Below are 16590 nucleotides of genomic sequence, written 5' to 3' on the forward strand. Positions count from 1 at the left end.
TTAAAGTGCTAATATTTTAACAGTTCTATCCATAAATATTCACGAATAATCCTATGCGTGGCATTTTCCCTTTAGCCCATTCCCCGGAGCAGGAAGAATCTTCAGCACAATAATCTTGAAGAAGCAGGATAATGAAGACTAGCTTGTTCCAGAGTAAATCATTTAGTTTGATAAGCCGAAGAACAATACCAGAGAATGTCACCTCTTATATAATTACAGGTCCATAGAATTTAGCAAGTCTAATGGAAACAGAAGATTAAAGCTTGCAGAGCAACTCTGTAAGTTCATAAAACAATCGCCCTCAAATGGGAGCCGTAGCAATTGATCAATCACAACTGAAGACACTTTTACTAAACAATATTTTCACAAACATCATTCCTTTACTTACACATTCAAGCTGTTAGTAATAAAAATGAACACACTCATATGCATCAGGACTGCCCGTTCTTGGTCAGTAAGTAATGGGAGTAAGTAATGGGCACAAACAAGAATCAGCACAAACTTTTACTGTTCTCAAAACATCTACCAACTCCTTCTATTAGTACAGATACCTTGCACACTTCTACAGTAATAACCACTGCAGATTGAGAACCAAGCATGTCCCCACGCCAGGCAAAAAATATATCAGCATATACTAGGTTACCAGATTAAGCAGTTATTGTAGGTCTACTAGGTCTTTTCCCTTCCATGGCATCTTTCTTCCACCGACAAGTTGCACAAAGGAATGGGCCCTCCCATGGCTTCGATGCAGGTGAAAAGAAAGGGCCTGAGTTAACAGATAAGCCCTCACTTGGAGGCTGATCCGCTTGGCAAACAGCACATCTAAAGAGCCCAGAGCTAGGATCCAAAGGAAAATCTTTACCAAGCCTGCAGGGTCAAAAAAGGAAGATAAAGTTAGGGCCGACTGCAGCTGGTAAAATGTCAAAACAAAAAAAACAAAAAAAGATTGATAAAATGAAAAATAACAAAGTTGTAATATAATGTTTTTAAGTTGTTTATGTGGTCTACTGTAAAATGCTTTTTAATCTTGTGTTAATATGGATCTATCCCTTTGATCCTTTCCATTTTTCTGTTATCTTATTCAGCACAGTAGAGTAATTCATGGTACAATATCAATGCGAAAGAACATCCTCTAAAATTACATTAACAGGTTGGTTGTAAATCCTATGCCTGATAGACAGCAACTGGCAACTCGACTGCAGCAGCTTCTCATCATGAAGTAGAATTTAAGGTTAAACTTCCTATCTATATTAGCACTGTCAAAGAAAAATAGCTGCTTCTTTTTTTTTTTTTTGGTTTATGTCATGACAGCGTTATTTTGATAAAAAAAAACACCACCATGTGTACTCTTTTACCTTCATGAAAACCTTATGAAGTTGTTTTTTTCTTCTTCTTGACTGCGTCACAAAGTTGAGATGCAATATGCTTATTTTTCAAAACTTTCACCTGTTGCTTGTATAGATTATTCAGATTTCAATGTATCAAGTTTGTTGGCTCATCTACTATTATATATCACTAGAATCAATGTCTGTTCAAGGTTAGTCTTCTGTACACCTCGACATATCTAATTGTAGATTTGCATTTCAACTCACTTACATTGACATTCTAAAAGTACCCCTGTCCAACAGTTACAATTAACTCATGCCCTAAACCAACGTTTTTTTCCTTGTACATTACAGCATAACCTACCTGCCTAAGCAGAATGCTAAAGGACCTTATAGATTACTTGTTGCTTATCAAAATGCTCCAGTATATGCTCAAAGATAAGTGGATAGCTATCATCTATGATCAGTAAAATCATGGCATACATGCTATTTGCCATAAAACAGTCTCAATAAGAATTCTATTTGCCATATAACAAAAAAAACCACATCCAGAAGAACTAAAATGCTCACAAATAAGACATGGTAGACTCGATAGATGTTTAACAAAATAGAATAGTACATCATAGAATGTCTCCTCCAACTAGGACATGTATAGGCAACAAAAGACCAGAAAAGCTGCATTTCACATTCCACAAAGAAAGCAGTGTGTAAGGAGAAGATTTTCATTTGGTTAAGTATAAGTTATAAGTAGCTATTGGTCTGACAATTAATTTTTCCCTTTCCAGGATAAAACTTAAACTAGCACACCAACCTAATGCAGATCACATTCAGCAATTAAATAGACACGTCTCATGTAGTGGAAATACCAACAGTGATGCCAAAATTGAAAAAGCACAGTACCTCTCGGCAAGCATCGCAGAGCCCTCTTCAAACAATTCTTCCACGACACCAACAGCAGAAAGCTTAGTAGATCTTCCATTGTGTGATCTCCTCCTAAAGAGAAAAGAAGTGAGCAAACTTTGCTTCTTCTTAGGTGTTGGGGGCAAGACAGGATGGTCATAAGGAATAATATCAACAACCAAGCAGGTCGTATCATCCTTCAGTCCTCGTGACCTTAGAGCCTCCTGAGTTGTAAAACCGTTCATAGTTAGAGAAACCTCACAGATAAGAAAATATTTGAATGGAGGAGAGTTTACAATCATCCACACCTTCACAACCAGCTTTGCCGCAAGTTCTGCCGGTAAACCTCTGCAAGACTGTGCTGCCGAATCCGATGATAAAGCATCCCATATACCATCAGAGGCTATTATAAGCCTCCCACCAGCATTTGAAATCTAATCACATATTTATTCTCAATTCAGATTCTAAAACATAAGCATACATGGAACTCGCTAGAAGTCAAAAGGACAACAATAGGTGAAAAGATTACAAACCTTCACTTGCTTGACATGAGGTATTGGAACGATGAACTCCCCAACATCTGTGTCACCAATAGACCTTGAAAGGCACAACCCACCAGGCCAGCAACGTAGAGGTCCAACCTGTAAACCAAGTGAATTTCAACATCAGGATATCTTTTCTAAAGCTGTTAGCTAAAATTAAGAATACGATTTTTAAAAACTCTCTGGGTATGTTTTTACCTCATTACCCCCAAAAACATTGAGTCTTCCTACTTCACCACCACTTGCAGTGACACGCTGCCGTTCCTCCTCATTCTCTTCTAATCGATGGTCAACAGTCAACAAAGAAACCACACCACCTTGGGTGTCCAGTATGCACCTGGAATCCCCAACCGATGCAACAGTGATCGTCCACCCATCAATCACAACAAAAGTCACAGTAGTCCCAGATGTTTCACCTGTCAACCATATCATAATTAGACCAAGAACACCTAAACGACTAAAGCAAGGGAAAGAAACCCCTTTGAAGCAAAAAAAAAAAACAATAAAGCCAGAGAGCTTGCAGCATGCCTTTTTGCTGAAACTCTATATCAGTTTTCACAAAACCCGCAACTAATGCTCGAGGAAGTGCTTGAAGCCACTCTTCCCTACTAATCCCTTCAGGAATAGCACTCAAAACATTTTTCAACAAATTCTCTTTCGCGTATATAGCAGCCGATATACCATTATGCCCATCAAAAATCTATTCAACACAAACCAAAATTCAGCAAACTCATACCAAAAAAAAAAACACATTTTGATTTCTCAGATGGTCACTAAAAGTCACCTTTCCTCTTGATTCAATTCCCTTGAACAAAGAAAGCAACTTTTTGAGATAATAACTACTGTATTAGTTAAGCGACCATCTGAGAAATAAAACTGACAATGTAGCTATACGACAAGCAATTAACAGATCAAATTACCGCGAAAACTGAAAAAGAAGTCAATGGATTGCCCGGAATCCGTTGACAATCAGGCTTAATCAAGAAATAATCTTCTCCCTTTTTTGCTAAAGCAGCTTGTCCATACTTAATTGTAGGCTGCTCAACTTTATCATTCCTTAACTCCCGACCAATAAGTGTCCCTAAAGGTACCGGAGTTGTCTTTTGCTTCATCCTCGTTATCTCCGAATCACTCATTCTTTTACTCCCTCTTCCGACATTTTGCAAATCCTAATTCCCCAATTAACAAAAAACACAATTTAACAGCAATGCAATGCTAGAAAAATCACTAAATGGAAACCCTAGAGGGAAAGGGAATTAATTTGAGGAATTAGAGAGAGTAATGGTAGGCATTGGAGCATAAAAAGAGCAAATGTATTTGGTTGAGTTATGAGCTGGATCCGAATGTTGAAAATGAAACCCTAGTGAGAGAGAAAGGGATATGTGTGATTTGACTGGGCCAGAAAAATCTAGAGAGATAAAGTGCAATTTGTTGATATAAAATAAAATGTCTACATAATAAACAGCTAATAAAGGAAGTTTTTTTAAAAGTTGTGCTTGATAGGGTAGATCGTAATGTCAAAATGTATTTTATTGAAAATTAAAATTAGTGATTTTGTTCGAATACTTTTATTACCAAAATGGCATAAACAATATTAACGTTTCTTTCGAAAGTTTTCATTGTTGTTTTGACTTTTCGTTTGGTTTTCATTTTTGTAAATCAATTCAACGATTTGCTTAGATCGAAAATATTAGTTTTAGAAAGATTGCTATTTGTCCGATTTCACGGTTAGAAAGACGTGTATGATAATATATTGATATTGGTATTTGAATATTTATTAACCCAACACCCATTTTCCTCTCTAAAACTTGAAAGTTTTTTTGGCTCGACATCATTAGTTTTGTTTCAAAGATTTGAATTTGAATAATGAAAATAGAACGCGAGTGCTTGATCGAATTTCTTGATTCTACAAACATTTATTATACTGTCCAGATGACGAACGAGATATTTGTTTGTTGTCTTAACCATTCTTTTAGAGCCTTTCGTTGGGACTGTTAATGCATTAAGAGGACCTTTCCCTATTATCCATCCTTCAAACAAATTATGAAATTGTCTAATTGTGCAAGAAAGACTGATTTCTTCATACTTAATTTTCTGGGTTCTAGAGTTCATATAACTGAGTTTTAAATCTTGAGAGATATCTTGAAATACATCGTGTCAATCATGAAGAGATCTCAAACATAATTCCCCCTTCAAGTCACTATGTTAAGACCTCCTCACCAAACAATTTTTTTGTCAAAGAATTCTGGTTGATCAAAAGTTGCTAAAATTTAGCTAAATATTATATAAAATCTCCAAGAAGCAGCAGCAACAACAACAACATACTCAGTGGAATCCCACAATGTGAGATCTGGGGAGGGTAAAGTGTACGCAAACCTTACCCCCACCTTGAAGGTAGGGAGACTGTTTCCGAAAGACTCTCGGCTCAAGAGAAAACAAGGGAAAAGAGTCGGATAAGGACAAGCATATCAAAGCAATGCAAAAATGAGAAATAACAAGAGCGAAGAAGTCATGATAAAACAACCTGCAAAGACAAGACCCAACAGATATAAGCAGAAATCAAAGGGCAATAAACGATAGCGCAAATCTACGACTACTAATGCGAAAGAATAAGCGAGACTACCTAATAGTCTTCTATCCTAATCTAAGTCCTCCATAACCTCCTATCTAAGATCATGTCCTCGGTAAGCTGAAACTACGTCATGTCCTGTCTAATCACCTCTCCCCAACTTTGGCCTACCTCTACCTCTCCTAAAATCGTCGATAGCTAACCTCTCACACCTCCTCACTAGGGCATCTATGTCTCTCCTCTTCACATGCCCAAACCATCTCAGCCTCGCTTCCTGCATCTTGTCCTCCACCGATGCCACTCCCACCTTGTCCCGGATATCTTCATTCCCCACACATCTACCGCAGCATTCTTATTTCTGCGATTTTCATTTTCTGCAAATGAGAGTTCTTGACTGGCCAACACTCTGCCCCGTACAACAAAGTCGGTCTAACCACCACTTTATAGAACTTGTCCTTAAGTTTTGGTGGCACTTTCTTGTCATACAACACTAAGGAAGCAAGCCTCCAAGAAGCAAAGCCAGATATAGTAAATACTCTTTTTACTTTATCTCGTGAGGAAATGATTATAGTCCATATATAGACTATAGATGAACAAAATCAAAAGAAATCAGTCTAATTTGTCATAAGTCATGTATGTAGACAGCGACATTTTAGCTGATCTGAAATAGGACTCTAAAAGATGAGTTCAATTCATCTTCAAACTCTAAGATCGGTTAGGGTTTCTTGTAGGGTACTCTACCTTAAATCCTAGCTCATGTCTATATAAAGGGACACATATTCCCTAAGAAAGGCATCTCGAATACCCCATAAACTCACGGGTATTCACAAAGAGATCAAGACATCAAATATTGTCACAAAATTAATACCAAAGTGTTGTCTTCTGTTCTTGGTGATCAAATATATCTCAAATAGGTCCAAATCATCCTACGTTTGAGAAATACGCTACTAAAAACCCTCGAATTATGGAGAAATTTTAGGAGAAAATAATCAAGGGAATAAACAGAATTGTACCTGCACTCTTTATGAATAAAATATTCTTGTTTCTTCATTTTTTGTTTATGGTTGCAGTTTATTTTCCACATATCAAAATTTATTTCAAACAAATTGACACGCCCAGTGGGACCAAATTTTCCCTTCATCTCTTCTTTCACAAATCAAATATGTAAAATTTGGAGTCACAAAACAGCCAAGATGGAAGCTCCATAAAATGAGTACTTTAAGTCTCGTCTTTGAGTTCAGCAAGTCTACACTCCAACAAGCCTTGAAGTAGGGGATATTTGTAGACAGCGAAATTTTGGCGGATTTAAAATAGGACTCTAAAAGATGAGTTCAATCCATCTTCAAACTCTAAGGTCGGTTAGGGTTTCTTGTAGGCTACTCTACCTTAAACCCTAGCTCACGCCTATATAAAGGGACACATATTCCCTAAGAAAGGCATCTCAAATACCCCATATACTCATGGATCATATTCACAAAGAGATCGAGACATCAAATATTTTCACGAAATTAATAACAAATTGCTGTCTGACGTTCTTGGTGATCAAATATATCTCAAGGAGGTCCAAATCATCCTACGTTCTAGAAATACGCTACTAACGACCCTCGAATTATGGAGAAATTTTAGGAGAGAAGAATCAAGGGAATAAACTGAATTGTACCCACACTCGTTATGAATAAAATATTCCCGTTTCTTCATTTTTTTGTTTGTGGTTGCAGTTTATTTTTCGCATATCAAAATTTATTGCAAACAATGTACTTGGTTGGAAGTTGGAAATGGATGAAATTTGGCATCAAATTAGTAAACTATTATATAACATTCAACCTTTTGTCCTCGTCTAAAAGATAAATATTTTAATTTCTTTTTTAAGCATATTAGGATTATTTCTCGATTTGTGTGTATCAGCCTAGGGCAAGGGCTATGTTAAAATAAAAATTTATCTGCAACCGATGCTTACACCAAATCAATTAATGCATGACATGTATTTGTACATAAATTTTAGTGGCACTTAATCATGGTTAACATGCATTCTCATGACCTCATTAAATTACTTCACTATAGTAAATTTACATAATTTGATGTTGACATTGTGTGTGAATAAGTATTTACCCCATACTAATCTTCTTTGTATTGTTCCAATTTATTTTAAAAGATAGGAGTAATATGATTCAAACCTCACTCTTTTAGTAATTTAATTTGAGTTTAATTTGTATACCCTAATAGTGTGTCACTCTATTATGTTATTTATCATGTGTGTTATAGCTAATTTATTATTTCTTAAATTTATTTTTATATATTCTTTGTAATTATATAAGTTTTGAACTCTGTTATAAGGGGTTTTTCGTAAGAATGGCGACAAATCATTTGTATCGATGCTCACTCCCCACATTGGACCATTCTCTATTTCCATAGAAAACTGTGTTTGGTTGGCGAAAATTAGGTAAGTTAAGGATAAACAAATCGTGTAATCAATCTTAGACAACATGAAGCCAACTATATAATTTTGAATCCAGAAGGCAACAGATAATAAGATCAATTTTAATTAATTAAGAAAATTAAAAAATAACAATGAGAGACATCCAACCGGCCAAGGCATTCTTTAATCTAATATATGCCCATTAATTTGTAACTACAGGGCTCTTACTTTAAGGGTTTAAACAAATCAAAAATCATTAAAATATTAATTAATTATTAACAAAGCAAAAGGACATGATGATTGAGCATGTGGTTTGTGTTATCTAGCGAAGGAATTAAGGATTGATCCTACCAATAAGATCATAACGTCACCTCATGTCCAATTGCATAATTTAATTGAGAAATTTATCGTAGAATCACTAGATATTAATTATCGTCAAACACGCCTACAAATATCTTTCTCTTTAGTCATGCCTAGATTAATACAAACAATTATTGTATGGTATAAAGTCATGTATTATCTTATTAGCAATTCATTTTTACAGATGGCAATTGTTGTTTAGTGTTAGTATATATTTTCTCCCTGAGGGCATTACGTCTATTTATTTTCTTATTAGCAATTCATTTTTACAGATGGCAATTGTTGTTTAGTGTTGCTGTGTTAGTATATATTCTCTGCCCGAGAGGGCATTACGTCTATTTATTTTCTTATTTTTAATTGTTTTTTGACTAACTATATTTCCTTTTGTTGTGACTTTTTTGTGCCTTGCTACCATCTACATAAGTACAAATGATCCAAATTTCTCAGAAATAGTTGAGATGCGCATTAATTAAGCTGATCACCACTATTATAAATACAAATGAAATAAATTAAGACGCGCCCGACATCATCCATTTGTTTCGAGACTTAGATGATGGTCAAGTAGGAATGAAAAACAGGTACATGCATGCTTGGATACTGCTGAAGGGTAATTAGTGTGGCCTCCTTTGTTATATCGTGTTTACGTAGGAAATAATGGACGGAATTAAAAAAAACACTGACATTGGAATTGTTGAAGTTCCGTGGAGTTCATAATTGCATAAAAGGAGTCAAAGTAGTGGTTGCGACGCGTTGAGACACTTCTTTGACAGGGTGCAAGAGGCATTATTTGATCAAATAGAACGATTTTATTGATAAACGTGTTTTAAGAATGATGTCCAAAATTAAGGTTATACTCTACAGTTTTATTTTACAAGAGTCAAGATGTAGGTGATGGTTTGGTAGGAGGTAGAAGTAAGTAACATGCTTAGATGCTAGTAAAGGGTAATTAGTGGTGTCTCCCTTGTTAACTTAGGTAAGAAATGTAGTGGGAAACAACACTAATCATTTGAACGGCTCTTAGTTGTTCAAAGAGAAATATTGTCTTTGGTCTTGTCCAAAGAATAAAGTAACAAAAACAATTACGAATGAAATTCAAATTAATTAGCAGATATTATTTGATCTTATCTTAAGTACTTCCTCCGGTCCGTTTTAAGTTTTTAAAGGCTTTGGCTCACCAGCTAAAAAAACAATTATAATATCATTAACTATAAGAGTTTTTTTCAGAGTAAGAATATATTGGGATAAAAAATAATCAATGCTATCTTAATTAAATGACACTTATTGTGAACCAAATTTAAAAGGCTACACTTGAAATAGACCGGGGGAGTGAGATTTTCGAAATTAAGTGCATTCTAAAATGTGGGAAAAAAATTCTAAAATCTTTAATTCAAGTATTTATACTATTATGGAAGCCGCGAACTTATGGTCAAGTTTTAAGATCAACCGTACTCTTTTATGTTTCCAAACTTATATATGGTCTACTTGTTTCTGCTAGCTAGCTCACATTGATCAGGTTTTTCTGACGGATTAAGCATTTGATTTTTTCTTATTGGTGGATGATCACTTCGACAACTCGGACATGAACCATAGCACTTAAGACTTTTTTCTTCGTATTATCAAGTTCACATAAAGAAACTACTCGATGCAAGACACTTGATTGTGTTTTTATTAAGCAAGCAAAATTCTCCAAAAATGTGGACACTTGATTGTGTTTCTCAAGCAAAATTATCCAATAATGTGTTTGATGAGCATTTACTTAACATAATTTTTCAATAGATGAGGAAGCACTAAATTGTGTAGCTTTGTGGTCAATAAGGTGAGAGAAAAACTTGAAAATCGGGGTTCAAAATTACAATAAAGACGTAAAAAATTGATAGAGCAAGTTTGCTCGGATATCGTGATTATATAAAAATTAAATAAATTTCTATTTGCGAAAATGACGATGAACATTTTGCACCAACTAAAATGTATCAATTCTCAAGCTTTTATTAAAAGTTGTAAAAGGAAAATGAGTTTAGAAGTTGATTTACACTACACGAAATGGGAATAGAGATACAAGAACTTGATCTCATCCATTTCTCTTCTTCTTATTCACGCATACACACATATTATATAACATACAAACATGTACATCATGAACAACTATAACTGATGGTGATTGATGAAAACAAAAGTAATACAAGGATAGTTGATCGATGAAAGAAATCTACAAATGGCTAACTCATATCTACAATATGGATTCTTTCGATTAGAAAACCATGTGAACAGATACCATTGATAGTGATTTTCTTTTAAATCAGAAAAATATCCAAAAAAACATAAATGAAAATGTAATTGTTTGTGGAGATGGAAAAATTGGATAAAAATTAGTAGTGGTTGATGTTTGTTGAGGCCTTGAGGGTCCTCTTCCAAAAAAGAGAATAGAAAAAAAGTGGAAAAGATGAGTATGAGGAATTTGCTGACATGGCCATGTGTGTTGTGGGACCCACACGGGATTTTGTACCACCCATCATGGAGGGGTCTGGACCTAGCTGTCCAACTATAACGATTACAACTTGAGGTTTCTTCCGCCCAAATATAGTTTTTCAGGTTGTCAAGTGGACTTTGTTCTCTTCTTGCTTAAAAAAAAAAAAAAAAAAGGGAAAAAGTGTAATTATATCCATTAATTTTGTAATTTAGAGGAGATATATCTCCCATTATAAAAGTGATGTAAATATACTCCCGTCATTATAAAATGATGCAAATAGACCTTTTTTGCTGACGGATTTTAAAAAAAAAATCATTTAGTTTATTTTTTAATTAAAAAAATATCACGTGACTTTAAAAAAAAGTCCTCCCATTTTTTAGTAGACATATTTTTCTAAAGCCACATGATAATTTTTTTTCTGGTAGGTCGGGTCTGGTTCTTTTAAAAAATTGGTAGACTTATTTTTTTTAAAGCCATAGAGATATTTTTTTAAACGAACCAGACCTGATCCACCAGAAAAAAAATTACCATGTGGTGTTAGAAAATATGACTACTAAAAAAAAATGGGTAGACTTTTTTTTAAAGCCACGTGGCATTTTTTTTAATTAAAAAATAAGTTAAATGATTTTTTTTTAAAATTGTTAGCGAAAAGGGTATATTTGCACTGTTTGTGTAAGGATAGGGGTATATTTGCATCAGTTTGTAACGGCAAGGGTATATATACACCATTTTTTAAAAGGTGGTATATCTGCTCTAAATCGCAAAGTTGAGGGCTATATTCGCATCTTTGCCCAAAAAGAAAACATAACAAATACTAGTATTTATATAGATTGTATATGACATTATTTGGACATCACAAAGTGAAATTTTTGTCCCAATCCAGTTTTGTTGGTGTTTTGATAATCACAAGTGTGTGTGTGTATCCCTCGTCCTCCCCTCTTCTTTTTTCATTTTCGTTCAATTTGTTGAGAACTTGTAGTATTATTCTAAACAACCTATATACTCAAATGACCATACTAGCATTTTTCAAAAATTTATTAAAGTTGCAGTGAGCTTAAAACATCGCTTAGAAGACGTGAGTTTGAATAAAGGAAATGTTTACAAATTTATTGTCTTATATCCTTTTTAATTTGCTATCAGTAGACAATTTCATTAGCCTTGTCATTGAATTTGCACCAATAGCAAGTGTCACTTTGGACATTAACTTCTGATGGTGAACCACATTGGGCCCATACGTAGCATATCTGGTTGTTATTTTGGAGCAAATTTAAATTATTTAAAAGTCAACTACAACCAGGCAACAGCGCAAGCATGCTTTGAAATCCATCAAAGCGTGTAGATATTATTTACATTGACGGTCCATAACACTAGTTTAAATAGAAGCAAGACAAAAGTGGTAATAGAGACGATAGAAGTATATGTGTTATCAATATTGACAAATGAATTGGGCCATTAGGCATTATATTGTTCTAAGACTAAAATACGTGAAAGAAAATACGAGGATTTTTATGTGCACGCCTATGGACCATGCAACACATAATAATACCAATCCTTAGCTAGTTGGGTCATGATCGTTCTGGCCAACTTTCACATAGATTTGATAAAACCCTTAATTATAGGGAAAAGGCTTAAATTTATCTTTCTTTATAGTTTAAATTTTCCCTCCGGCAAAGTTTGAGATCAAATTTGCCCTCCCCGTTGAGATACTTGATAAATTTTCCCTTATATGGATGGAAGTGTGACTAGGATTCCTTATGAGTCTACATAGACGCCATGTGTGTAAATAATTTTATTTTTCCTTTAAATCTTGATGTTAAAACATAAAGGGAAAATGATAAAAAAATACCTCTCTACTTTCATAAATTGACTAATTTTATCCTCCAGCAGTTGGGGTAAAAAGTACCCCTCCGATAGCAAAGTTCATAAAAATATCCTAATTTGACAGTTTCCCCCAAATTAATCTCAATTGCTCAGAATTTATCTTTCAATTACCCCTTTTAACCGGGTCCCTCATTTAACCTGACCCGACCCACTAAACCAAATTAAACCACTCATCTCCATGAGAAATGTGAACGGCCAGTAAGGTCAAACCCGGTCTGAATAAGAGCTAGATTAAATTGATACAATTGCTAGCCTGAATGCAAGGGCTGTTTATTTATTTATTCATTTCATTGTAATTTTCAGGCCACCGAAATATTCAGTTATTCTTAATTTTCTAATGTCTAAATTATTTGCTGTTTTTGATGTTGGATTCCAATAAGGCACGAGGTACACCTTCTCAATCCTCAATTTCTTCTCCTTCCAGCAAAATCTCAAGCCCGTCCACTGGAATTGGAACGAAGAAGAAGGGAAAAGGGCTAAATGTGGATCTAGTAATTTTTTTTATTTTTTTTTGGGTGGGTTGATCCGGAGGGTCGCGGGTCAGTTTTAATTGAGACTCATTTGAAATTGAGTAATTTTAAATGAATTGTGAATTTGAAGTTGATTTGGGAAACACCGTCAAATTAGAGTTGTTTTTGTTAACTTTGCTAACGGGAGGGGTATTTTTGACCTCAATTTGTGACGGAAGGTTAAACTAACCAATTTATGAAAGTAGAGGGGTATATTCTATCATTTTCCCCTTTATGTTTTACACTAAGATTTAGAGGAAAATAAATTTATCTACACACATGTTCCTTATGTGGACTGATAAGTAGTCCTACTCACATTTTCATCCATATAATGACAAATTTATCAAATATTCTAATGGGAAGGGTAAATTTGACCCCAAACTTTGATGGTGGATAAATTTAAACTATAAATCATACTTGAAGAATAAATTTGACCCTTTTCCCTTAATTATATAATATATACGTGACAACATATTATTTATCCTTGTACAATGTACTCAAGCCTAATGTCTGCAAGAGACAACTTGTGAACGGGTTTCGAAAGATGCTTATTGCTCTCTCTCTAAATAATACGTACTAGTAATTACTAGTTCATAATAGAAGACGAGGTAAAAGTAAGATTATCAGCTACAAAGGATAGATTTTTTAAGATTTCGAATGAGGATGGAAATTAAATTCCACATAAAGAGGGACTAAACATGAGTGACCCTTTTTAAAGGAAATTCTACAACACAGGGATTAATCTAGAAAGGGGAAGGGAGAAAGCTGGAACATGATTTCTTAGATACTATTGAATCAACTTCACCCTATTTACTACTCTACTGTTTCATTGTGCAGGTTGTTGTTGAAGAGGTTGGGGAATCCAGTAGTACGACACAACTTTAGACAATCGAGATGTTTGGTTAAGCCAGGGGCCAAGCTAACCATGTGTAACCAGTTAACTATCTTGAGGCAGCCTTCGAACCTGTGAAGAATATATGCCAAGCAAATAAGAATGGTAGAGTATATAGGACGTTAGTAGCAGTCAAAAAAAAAAAAGGCAGCTCTTTGCGCTAAGCTCCCTCTATGTGCGGGATCCGAGAAAGGCCCAGACCACAAGGGTCAACTATGCAGTCTTACACTGTCTAATAATTTGGCTAGCTTTGGAAGCCTCATTATATATTCTATCAATTAATGATAGTGATTATGTATCTACTAATATGGTTGTATTAGTGCCCCAGTTCACTATTAATATAATACTTATACTGTATCCGTTTACCAAAAACAAAAAACAGCTGGAAAATGAGAATAGACTCATACCTGATATGTGAGGATTTCACTGATACCGCTATTGTAAGTCTTGGTCGTGGGTGACTCATTAGATCTTCATTGTAAGTCCTTTCTTGTCAAACCGATCAAATCGAAATATTTCATTACTATAGTTCATCTTTGAAACTGTAAATCCATTTGCTTTTAATTTTAGCAAAAATTGGTCACCCCGTTTTAGATCATTATTAGTTTCAGAGGCGGAGCTAGAATCTCTAACTCTCTTGGTTTTGGTAATTAAAACGATGACTTCAAATGCTAATAATTGAGTTATAATCTTACTAAGTGTAATATACTATTTGAACAAAAGTTACTGAGTTTGACCAAACTTGTAAGTGGGCTTCTAGCTTCGCCCCTGTTTAGTTATTTACTCCTCATTTAGGAAATACCAAAAAGTTTAATAACTTTAAAGTTTTCTTCATAATATCTTAAGTACCAATTTTTATATGCACTATAATCCCATTATGTTTAATTTGTAAAGTTGGCAAATGCAGCCAAAAACATAAACCGCTAACATGACTCGTTAAATGCTTGTTCCAACCATATTATCATTTCACTTGGTAACATACCCACAAAATTTAGCTCATCCACCAAGGATTGCTTGCGCTACCCACAACAAAGGAAGTACATCTTCAGTGTGTGGTTTTGGGGCAAGGCCGGGGGGGGGGGGTAGGGTATAAACACACAAACACACATATGGTGTTCGCAAAATAATCTGTATAGGTTTAAATAACGTTTCAAGACAAAACAGATTACACAGTATAAACTACTTAACAGTAAAATACTTAAAACCAGTAAACTACAGAAACTGGAAAATGAACAGAAACAGTGTTCGAAAAATAAAAAATATTTTCAGAATATAATCGAGCCCACTTAGTTCAAAGTGTGTCCTTAAGGAAATTATTCCCCTCACAGTACTCGAGGTTGATGGAATATCCCCTCCCAGGATAGAACGATTATTTTACCAGAATAGCAGTACTCCGAAGCCGAAGCTGAAGCCGAAGCCGAGCCGAGCGATCGAGCGACGACGACGGCGCGAGGGGTCCTTGCCCCCTCAACTCTTTTAGCGATTAGAGAAGGTGTAATGTAATATATGCACCTCTCTTTTCCTCTCTTTTTCCTATGTGGGACAAATGCTTTAACCAAAGCAAAAGGGACCTTTTACATTCCCTTCACTTTTCATCCCATCATTTCCCATTCACCAATATCAAAACCCAACAATCCCCCACATGAATAGGGAATGGGCATAATATAAAATAATGCACGGACAAGTGTGATATACAAGCGAAGATTGACTGCATCTGGATAAGTAGGTTTCCCTTTGAACTTTCCGTAGTAAACTTATATCGGATATACTCGATCAATCGGTAGATTTGATATCTTTGAACCGTCGAACTTTGTTGTATACCTAGACAACATAAGTCACACAATCAACCCTCAACCGTTTATGGTTCTCACGGTTGTGTTCGTTTCAGCCATGAACACCGCTTGGTTTCATGAGTGCATAGAGAATGGGCCTTCACTGTCATTCCCCTTTAAAGCGGCTTACACTTAACACTCGCATAGGTGATTTCTAAACATGTGGTCCTATAGCCACATTATCTCGTCATACACTGCCAGATTTAGATAATCATTAAAAATCTTAATGCTTTATTAACTCATTAACAAGCCATAAAATTTTATCCTTATTTCTGAACATTGTCTTCATCCGAGAATGGGTTGAGTTATTTGACAATGTTGAACCGTCAGTCACAACTTTGTTTGATCTCCTTGAACCTAGCTCTTGGGATCTCTAGTCTGCTAAGTGGAGTTACCGCCATGATGACTTGTCCTCGGCCTTAACCCCATTCCCATTGATGATCTACTAACTCCCTCTCTAGATAAGCCTTTTGTAAGCGGATCCGCTACGTTATACTTTACATAGTCAATCGTGATAACGCCACTAGAGAGGAGTTGTCTAACGGTATTGTGTCTCCGTCGTATGTGACGAGATTTTTCGTTATACATTACGCTCCTTGCCCTACCTATTGCTGCTTGACTGTCATAATGTATACATATAGGAGCCAAAGGTTTGGGCCAGAATGGAATATCTTCTAAGAAATTCCGGAGCCATTCAGCTTCTTCACCGGTCTTGTCTAAAGCTATGAATTCAGATTCCATAGTGGAACAGGCGATGCAAATCTGTTTGGATGATTTCCAAGACACTGCTCCACTCCCAATTGTGAAAACATATCCACTCGTAGATTTAACTTCAGACGATCCAGTGATCCAATTTGCATCACTATATCCCTCAATCACTTCGGGATATTTATTATA

The 16590-nt window shown here is 35.2% G+C and overlaps 1 protein-coding gene across 1 annotated transcript; it reads right to left on the minus strand.

Moving 5' to 3' along the window:
- Positions 1–321: 321 nt before the first annotated feature.
- Positions 322–4162, minus strand: LOC132646006 (probable protein phosphatase 2C 5). Its single transcript, XM_060363318.1, has 7 exons — positions 3688–4162; positions 3296–3467; positions 2966–3183; positions 2759–2866; positions 2534–2659; positions 2226–2449; positions 322–867 (listed from the first exon to the last, which is right to left on the minus strand). The coding sequence occupies exons 1-7, from the start codon at positions 3901–3903 to the stop codon at positions 648–650; spliced, it is 1284 nt and encodes a 427-aa protein (XP_060219301.1). The 5' UTR covers positions 3904–4162; the 3' UTR covers positions 322–647.
- Positions 4163–16590: the final 12428 nt, after the last annotated feature.

Source organism: Lycium barbarum, chromosome 6 (genome assembly GCF_019175385.1).
Source record: "Lycium barbarum isolate Lr01 chromosome 6, ASM1917538v2, whole genome shotgun sequence".
Lineage (NCBI taxonomy): Eukaryota > Viridiplantae > Streptophyta > Magnoliopsida > Solanales > Solanaceae > Lycium > Lycium barbarum.